General features: G+C 31.7%; 2 protein-coding genes across 2 annotated transcripts; one reads left to right on the top strand and one right to left on the bottom strand.

Moving 5' to 3' along the window:
• Nucleotides 1-1,225: 1,225 nt before the first annotated feature.
• Nucleotides 1,226-1,792, bottom strand: HELRODRAFT_166865 (hypothetical protein; the record flags this gene model as incomplete). The annotated part of the gene is made up of 1 exon (XM_009012055.1): nt 1,226-1,792. One exon carries the CDS (start codon nt 1,790-1,792, stop codon nt 1,226-1,228), a length of 567 nt encoding a protein of 188 aa, XP_009010303.1.
• A 4,061-nt stretch (nt 1,793-5,853) lies between these two features.
• Nucleotides 5,854-8,015, top strand: HELRODRAFT_166864 (hypothetical protein; the record flags this gene model as incomplete). The annotated part of the gene is made up of 2 exons (XM_009012054.1): nt 5,854-6,685; nt 6,772-8,015. The coding sequence occupies 2 exons, from the start codon at nt 5,854-5,856 to the stop codon at nt 8,013-8,015; spliced, it is 2,076 nt and encodes a 691-aa protein (XP_009010302.1).
• Nucleotides 8,016-10,260: the final 2,245 nt, after the last annotated feature.

The following is a 10,260-nucleotide window of genomic DNA, read 5'->3' as shown; positions in this document are numbered from 1 at the left end:
AATAACTCATCTTCAGTGCATTATATATAAGGTATGTAAGATATTTGAAATAAAGGAACAAGTAATTATTAATTTATATAAATTATTTAATTAAAACAGAAAGCCAATAAAGTAAATTTAATAACTATAAACAATATAAAACGCAATTTTTAAAATTTTTAAAAATTTTTAACGGCAAGATTGTTTATATTATGGTTGTTAAGGTAAATATCAACGCTCAGCCGAGAAGCGCGAATTAATTTATTTAATTAACTACATATTATTAATATTATTTTGACAATATTTAAAAACATTATTATTATTGTTAACTTAATTATTATTATTATCATCGCTGTGGTTCTTCTTGCTTCTTGTGATGATGTTCCATTTGCAAGTGATATTTGCGCTGTGGGTTGTGGCATTGGTATCTACATTGTTGGCACTGTTGTTGTTGTTGTTATTGTTGATGTTGTTGTTGATGTTGTTGTTGGTGTTGTTGATGTTGTTGTTGAAGTTGTCACTATTGGTATGATTGTTGTTTACATCATTGTTGTAAATAAATATATATATATTTACTATATATGCTCTATATCTAATTTTATCGATATATATATATATATATATATATATATATATATATATATATCTTGTTAAATTTATTTGCCCATTTTGCATTTATCAACTTTTTTATTATGGACTCAACACAGCGTAGTTTTTGAAAAATGGGCAAATAAATTTAACAAAATAAGTATTAATGAAAACCTCGTTCCTAAATATATATATATATATAAATCTAACCGTAATTAGTATATATATATATTTATATATATTTTGGTAACAGACTGTTGTTAATGCAACATTTCAAAAATTCAACACTACTTTCAACATTTTTCAACTTTTTCATATTTCTTTTTAATTTATTAATTTCAGAGAAATTAGACATTTTATTGTTTTTTAAAAAAATTTTTATTAAATAAATTTGCAAATAGCTATTTCGAGTTATAAATAACTCATCTTCAGTGCATTATATATAAGGTATGTAAGATATTTGATATAAAGGAACAAGTAACTATTAATTTATATAAATTATTTAATTAAAACAGAAAGCCAATAAAGTAAATTTAATAACTATAAACAATATAAAACGCGATTTTTAAAAATTTTAACGGCAAGATTGTTTATATTATGGTTGTTAAGGTAAATATCAACGCTCAGCCGAGAAGCGCGAATTAATTTATTTAATTAACTACATATTATTAATATTATTTTGGCAATATTTAAAAACATTATTATTATTATTATTATTATTATTGTTAACGTTATTATTATTATTATCATCGCTGTGGTTCTTCTTGCTTCTTGTGATGATGTTCCATTTGCAAGTGATATTTGCGCTGTGGGTTGTGGCGTTGGTATCTACATTGTTGGCACTGTTGTTGTTGTTATTGTTGATGCTGTTGTTGTTGATGTTGTTGTTGGTGTTGTTGATGTTGTTGTTAGGGTTGTCACTATTGATGATGTTCCAATCGCAACTGGTATTTGCGCTGTGGGTTGTAGCATTGGTATCTACAGTGTTTGCACTGTTGTTGTTGTTATTGTTGATGTTGATGTTGTTGTTGGTGTTGTTGATGTTGTTATTAAAGTTGTCACTATTGGTATGATTGTTGTTTACATCATCAACCTTGTTGGTGATAACATTGTTATAATTATTGCTGTACTCGTAATTATTGTTGTTATAATTATAATGATTGTTGTTTTTATTTAGTAGTCTATTTGAAGGTAGAATGTTGTTAGACTGTACTTGAATGTTCATGGAGGGATTTTTGTTTTGTATGAAAATTGATTCAGCTATTTTCAGGTTTGTGATGTTGTTATTGCAATAACAATTATTTAATTAAAACAGAAAACCAATAAAATAAATTTAATAACTATAAACAATATAAAACGCGATTTTTAAAAATTTTAACGGCAAGATTGTTTATATTATGGTTGTTATCAATAATTATAATATACGGTACCAAATTATATATATATTTATACTACTCAGGGTAATAGCTTGTTCAATAGATTACCAGAGAGATCTATTGCTTTTCTTCAATCGATACAGAATAGAGCTGCAAAAATAACTGTTGGACGTAGAAAGTATGACCATGTAACACCCATTTTAAGAGACCTACATTGGCTAACAGTGAAAAAAAGAATCAACTAAAAGATTTGTGTGACGATGTATAAGGCTATGGACGTGTTGTTACCAGTATATCTAGTAAATAAAAGTTTAAAAAACCAGCTTCTTCAGCAGGTGTAAAATTGGGATCAGACTATGCCAACTTACTGGCAGTGACAACTACTCAACTACAAACTGCAACTAGAAATATTGCCGTGTCAGGACCAATTGCCTGGAACAGTCTTCCGGAATCGCTCAGAATGCCTGTACTAAAGTTTGATGACTTTAAGAAGAACTTAAAAACATTTATTTTGACATGGAAATATTTTATCGATTTGTACTTTATTGACATTCATTGATTACATTTATAATAAAAAGCGCTAATTGTTGATAATATATATATATATATATATATATATATATATATATATATATATATATGTGTATATATGTATATATTGGATTAAGACTGTCGGAAATATATATATATATGTATATACAAATATATACATATATATATATATATGTATGTATATTGGATTAAGACTATCGGAAATATATTGTATTATATTTATAATATATTATGTATAAATTATGTCGGAAATATATAATTTTTCTCTCCAAAAAACTTTAGTGAGAAAAATTGAAGAAACGAACTACCAACATATTAACGCCAAACATTCGGTAGAATTTATAGAATATTGTAAAAAAGTATATATAAATTATATACATATATATATATTACAATATTTTATAAATTCTACCGAATGTTTGGCGTTAATATGTTTGTAGTTCGTTTTTTTCAATTTTTCTCACTAAAGTTTTTTGGTGAACGTTTAGTTTATGAAAATTCAAAATAAACTTATTTTCCGAATTCATGCTGCAAATAAGGCCATATTTCGATTCCGAATGAATCATCATTAGTGCTTTCCGCTGTTTATATAGGAAAATATTGACTTTGTCAAAATGAATTTAGATGGAGATTGACTTTGTCAAAGTGAATTTAGATGGAAATTAGGTGTCAGGTTTCTTTATTGGCTAGCCATCTTCTTTGGTCTCCTTTTCTTCATCGATAGCATCATATTCTTCTTTGTCACTATTTACAATGCTAGTTTTTATTACTTCTTTGTTTTCGTTGTTGGTTAAGCTAAGCGCCGGGTTGGAAGTGAGGTTGTCATTTTTTGTAGTATATTTATTTTTCGTTTATTGATGTCAATTAGGACTGCTTCTGCAATTTTAAGATGCGTGTAGTTGCTGTTCTGGTATATTACTTTGGTGTTGCTGTCGAGGATTTCACGGCTAATTGTGCTTGAGTGTGTTGAGTCCAAATGAGATTTGATAGCACCACTCTGTTTATGCATCGTAAGCCTTCTAGTCAGTGAGGTAGTAGTAATCCCGATATATGAGTCATGTTGACGGGCACAGCCGTCAAAGGGGCAATTAAATTAATATATTACGTGATTACTCTTTAACTCAGAGTTATCTCTAGGACTGCAGTTGTTTTTCAGTATTAGGTGAGACGTCTTTTTATTGTTGTAATATATTCGGAGTTTAACTTTATTATTTAGGTTGGTTGGTGTGACATTTTTATTGATGATATGTTTAAGAATAGCTTCATCTACTTTGTATGCATTTGACATGTGATTTCTGTAATACAAGATGATGTCGTTATCTTGATTGTTGGTACTAGGAAGGTTATTGTTGTGTAGTAATTTGCCTTTAACAATCTTTTCAATTGAATAAGTCTTATATCCATTGTTTACAAGCAGGTTAGTAACTCTTCTTAATTCGGCGTCGCGATTTTCAATATCGGAAGAGTGTGTGAATGCCCGGGTTACAAATGATTTGTTCGGTACATTCACTTTGTCCCTTCAAACAAATTCCTGTATTTGTTTCTTTGACATAGACCGCAGTTTTGAATCGTTCTTCGCCACGGGTGACCAACACATCAAGGAAAGGTAAACGTTGTTCCTTTTCAATTTCAATGGTAAATCTTAGTTTTGATTTGTTTAAGATACCAAGAAGTTGGGTGATTTGTTCAGGATCGTTATAAGAGACAAAGTTGTTTTTGAAGGTTTCATTCTTCAGATGTCCTAAGTAAAAACTGGCAAATAGGACACCAAGGGGGGAACCCATAGCGACACCATCGATTTGCTTGTAAAGTTTGCCTGTGGGGCTGTGGAATGGTGCTTCGGTAGAGCAAATTTGAAGAAGGGACTTCAGTTGTGCTTTCGGTGTGCTTCGGTATGCTTAATGGAACCATATCTGAGTGGTAAACGGTGTTGATAATTATGTCAATTGTATCATGAATTAGTACATTTGTGAATAATGATTCAACATCCAGAGAGGCAATAAATTTGGATGGTTTATTAATGCTGAGGAGATTAATAAATTCACGGGAAGATTGTAGTGTGTAATTGTTTGGAATATATGGGGTTAGAATTTTTTTCAAAAATTTTGCAACAGGGTATGTGACGGTTGTAATTTGGCTAATAATTGGTCGGATTGGATGATTATTCTTATGCGTTTTTATATTCCCATATAAGTAGCCAGGAGAGTATACGCCTATAAGTGATGGAAGTTTGTCGTCAGTGATTTGCTTTTTTATTTTCTTAATTATTTTGTTTAGTTTAGTTTTTAGTTGAGGAGTGGGATCTTTTTTGATTACCTGGAACTTTTTTGTATCTTTGAAAACATCATTGAGTTTTTCATGATAATCGGCTCGGCCAATAATGACATATTGTGCAGATTTATCTGCGCGTCGTATTACGATATCTTTATTTTTCCTTAATTGTTTCGCCGCATCTTTCATCTCGTCAGTGAGTAGCTTGCTTTGAAAACTACCGCGTTGTTTTTTAGCTTCAGCTTGAAGCTCAATGGCAACAGATGGGTTGACGCTTATTTTACTTTGACGTTCAGCGTCGTTTATAGACATCATTAGCTTTTCAATCTCAGTGATTTTCTCAATTTTGTTGGGTTTTTGTAGATAGTGGCAGTTTAAACCCAAGTTTAAGAACGCTTTTTGCTTGTTTGTAAGTATGTGGTGGCTAAGATTGATGAATCTATCTTTCATAATATTGTTATTTCCTTTGACCATCAGGTTGGTCAGTTTTTTATAAAGTTTTAGTTTTGATGATTGTATATATGCATTTATAAATTCTTTCCGGCATAAGTTTAGTTCATTCTTGACATTGCAGTCAACATCACAGTGATCCCATTGATTCAACAATATATATATATATATATATATATATATATATATATATATATATATATATATATATATATATATATATATATTCTTGTCTTGGCTTTTGACTCGGCAACAGTATTTTCGATTTTCTCCGTATTTTTCTAAAGTTTCATAGGATATTATAGAGTGTTCGACTTAATTTTGATTTCGTTTTATAGTATAAATTTAGAAGAATAAGAGGATATAAATTTAGTTCAGTTGGTTGTTTGCAATTTAATTTTGTTTTATTTTTCACTATTTTTTGGTTTAAATTTTGAATTCCCGGTAATAAAGTTAAAGTTGTAAACAATAAAGGATATTTTATAGAAGTTGCACTGTTTTGAAAGTTGAAGTGTTTTGCTGTTTTTTATTTTTTGTTTTTTTCTTGTGTGTTTATTCTTGCGGACTGCTAACTTTCTAAAGACATTTGAAATATAATTTTATAAGTTGACTTGCAGACATTCTTTTTGAAACAATTATGTCGATCAAAGGATGTCAATGTGCTAGAAATATGGAAGATAAAGACACAATTCAGTGCTTTCAATGTCAACTTGCCTTTCACCAAGACTGTGTCGGAATAAGTAAATCAGCTTTCAAGGTTATCAGTTCCGTGTCCAATATTAAGTGGTATTGTGATGAATGCATGAAACTACTTCCTGATGTAAAGTCATTAAATAAAGCTGTGCGTGATAGCAATGATGCGCTCAACACTAGAATTGACAAAATTGATGAATCGAACAATTTGTTGAGGAGCGAACTTGAAGCTATCAAAAGTTCAATTCAGAGAAATGTTGATGGGGCGGAAAGATTCGATGGCACAGTTTTGAGTACTGAGCTGTGTAACCTTAAAAACGATTTGAACAAGAGTTTTGCTGATGCTGTCCGATGCGAAGTGAAGAAAAATATGGAACTAGTTAATGATGAGGTAAAAAGTGTTCAAAAAACTTTAACCAATGTAAATGACATGAAAGAAAGAGAGAATAACATAATGATGTTCAATTTGCAAGAAACTGATGATGATAAAGATAGAGTCAAAGGAATTATTAAAAAGTTATCCAGTGAAGTCAAGGATCAGGATATTAAAAGAATTGTTAGACTGGGTCCAAAAGCTGAAACTAAAATTAGACCGGTGCTGATTGAAATGAGGAGTTGTGCAATTAAAGATTTAGTCTTAAAAAATTCCTTTAAATTAAAAACTATGCATGAAGATCTTGATAAAGTATGGATCAGTCATGATTTAACAGTTGATCAGCGTGCCAAGTTAAAAAAACTAATTGATGAAGCCAAATCAAGAAAAATCTCGTGCTCGGGTTTTTTATTCAAGGTGAGGGGAACGGTGGGAAGGTGGCGGATCGTCAAACCCAGAGAGCATCCGGTGAAGTGATTTCTGGTGAAGGTATTGCTGATGATGCTGGTGGTGGAAGTTTGTTCAGCTGTGGTGATTATGATAGTTGTGGTTGTGGTATTTGCAGTGGTGGAGATGGTTGTGGTGGTAATGTTAACGGTGGTGGTAATGATGGTGGTATTTGCGGTGGCGGAGATGGTTGTGGAGGTAACGATAGCGGCAGTGGTAATGATGGTGGTATTTGCGATTGTGATGATGGTTGTAATGGTAACGATAAAAGTGGTAGTAATGATCGTGAAGTTACCAAAAAAGACTCAGAACTAAAATTGCAATTAGGTTTGTTGAACATTAGGTCAATTATGAATAAGATCAAAACTGTTCGCGATTTATTTTCTAATAATTTTGATATTTTTGTTGTTACGGAATCCTGGCATGGGTCGTCCGATAATTTATCACTTAGACTCACTCTGCCACCTGATTTTGTGTTCATAGATTTTCTGAGGCCGACCGACCCTAACCATGGTGGAATAATTGTATTTTTTAAAAATTATTTAAAATTTTATAGAATTCCGCTGCCTTTATTTAAGACGTTTGAGGCTATAGTTGTGAAATTTTATTTCAACAAAGTAACTATTGTTGTTTTTGCAATTTATCGTCCTGGGTCTTCTATTCCATCACCATTGTTTTTTGATGAGTTATCATCTGTTTTTGATCAAATATTGCTTTTACCAAATTATGTTATTTTTATTGGAGATGTGAATATTCATGTTGAACTTTTGAACGACCCTAATGCATTGAAATTGTTTGAAATTTTTGATTTATATCAATTGATAAATAGAATAAATGAACCAACCCACGTTCATGGTGGAACATTGGATTTAATTGCCTCTAGTTCTGACCTTCCCTCACAATTTTTTTCCGTTGAGCCACCAAATGTGTATTCAGACCACAGTTTAATTAAAATTTGTTTCCCTATTTCTGTTCCCACACCTCAGAAAAAATGGAAACTTACTCGTTCATGGAATCAAATTGACGAAAATCAATTTTCTTCACTAGTTCTCGAATCACCTATTTCAGGGCCGTTCAATTCATCTTCCGCTGATACCCTGTTGGATTTGTTTAATTCTGAAATCGTGAGAATTGTGGATATGGTTGCTCCTTGTCGTTATGTCAAATCTACTCATGTACTATCTGCCCCTTGGTTTGACTCTGAATGTCGTTCATTAAAACGCAATTGTCAAAAACTGGAACGATTGTATAAGAAAATGAAAAATGATATTAATCGAAATGCATGACGCTTGGCGTTAAAAGAAAAAATACAACAATTTTCCCAAAAAAGAAACAAATTTTGGTCAAATCAAGTTGATTCGTTTAAAAAACAACCAAAAAAATTGTGGAATATTCTCGACAAAATTTTATCTAAAAATCACAATAATAACCATTCAAATGATTTCTCCCCCAATGATTTTATGACATTTTTTGTGAATAAAATCAATAATATTCGTAGCACGACTATAAAAAATACTAACAAACCAATCCAGTTTGAGTATGTCTCTAGGGTCGTCTCTCCTGAAGCAATTGTTAATTTTTCAGATTTTCAAATGTGCAGGCCAGATGAATTGCGTAAAATAGTTTGTGACTCCCCTGGCAGTTCTTGTTCTCTTGATCTGATTCCAACATACATATTTAAAAAATTTATAGATCTTTTTTTGCCATTTTTGACATTTTTTGTCAACCAATGTTTATCAACTAGCAGTTTTCCCAACCCTTTGAAACATGCTATTGTAACCCCACTTCTAAAAAAATCAAATTTGGACGACAACGTTTTATCAAATTACCGTCCTATCTCTAATCTTTCATTCATTTCTAAAGTCATTGAACGAGTTGTTATCAAACAATTGTTACAGCATTTAAACAAAAACAATTTGTTGCCAAAGAATCAATCCGGCTATCGTCAATATTTTTTCACAGAAACTGCACTCATTGATATTTTCTCCCAGTTGTTCTCTTCAGTTGACAGTCAATGCGTTTCTTTTTTAGCATTATTTGATATGAGTGCTGCATTTGATTGTGTCGATCATACTCGTCTCATATATAAACTCTCCACAAATTTTTTTCTCTCTGATTCAGTCTTATCGTGGTTCGCTTCCTATCTTTTAGGCCGCACCCAGCAGGTTTCTTACAACAACACCCTCTCTGACATAAACAAACTATCGTTTGGTGTCCCCCCAGGGATCTGTGTTGGGACCTCTGTTGTTTCTTATGTACACTGCTGATGTTTTTGATATCATTCAAAAATATGAGTTCAGCTCCCACGCCTTTGCTGATGATATTCAGTTATTGGTTTCTTGTCCTGTTGATTCGATTGATGCTTCTCTGAATGAACTGACTGACTGTCTCATCGAAATTGGATCTTGGATGAGTATGAATCAGTTAAAGTTAAATCAATCTAAAACACAAATATTACCGGTTGGTTCTTGGCAGCAGCTGTCGAAGGTCAACATTTCATCGATCAATGTCGGCAATGACATCATTGAATTTTCCACATCTGTCCGTAGTCTTGGAGTTATTATTGACTCAAACTTAAAGATGGATTTACACATTAATAATTTAGTGAGGGTCTGCTCCAACCAACTCCGTTTATTACGCAATGTCAAAAAATCACTAAACACGTCTGTTCTTCAAAGCTTGGTTTCCTCTTTCGTCTTTTCCAGACTAGACTACTGCAATGGCCTTTTTTATGGTGTCACCAAAAGGTCTTTTTCAAAGCTTCAGTCAATACAGAATCGTGCGGCCAAGCTAGTTTTGGGTGGTTCGTGGTTCGATCATGTTACGCCTATTTTGAACAGGTTGCACTGGTTGAGGGTTGAAAAACGTGTTTCCTTCAAGTTGGCAGTTTTGATGTTTAAATGTGTCAATAATACAGCACCTCCCTACCTCATCGATAGATTGGAATCATACAAATCTCATTTTTCAAAATATTCCTTCCGATCAACCGAGCGCAATTTATTTTTTATCCCGANCACAAAGTTGGTGACGGGTTCCCGNAACTTTGCGGTTCTTGGNCCGATTGTTTGGAATGGTTTACCTCCATACTTACGTGACCCTAACCTATCATATTTACAATTTCGAAGTCAACTAAAAACTTATTTATTTGCACAATGAATGTCCGTCTTATTTGTCTATGATTTAGTAGCGCTTTTGAGATTCAACAATAAAAAAGCGCTGTATATAAATTTCCGTAATAATAATATATATATATATTAGGGTGCATCAAACGTCCTCATGGAAAAAATTTGTCACGGCTGGTAACTTAGCATATGCCTTTAGAGTGCATTAAACACTCCTAAATATTTTTAACTTTTTATTTATTTTTTAGCTATATAATTTTCATGTTCCATTTAATGAAATAAGACTTAGGCTAAAAAATTAGAATTTTTGTTTCTTAAGGGGTCCACATTCAACGTGAAAATTTATAGATTTTGTATTGTAACAAATTCAATGTAAATATTTACCAGTTATATTGTCCATCAATTGTGA

The sequence above is a fragment of the Helobdella robusta genome (genome assembly GCF_000326865.2).
Source record: "Helobdella robusta unplaced genomic scaffold HELROscaffold_10, whole genome shotgun sequence".
Lineage (NCBI taxonomy): Eukaryota > Metazoa > Annelida > Clitellata > Rhynchobdellida > Glossiphoniidae > Helobdella > Helobdella robusta.
This window is presented reverse-complemented; position numbering and strand designations above follow the sequence as displayed.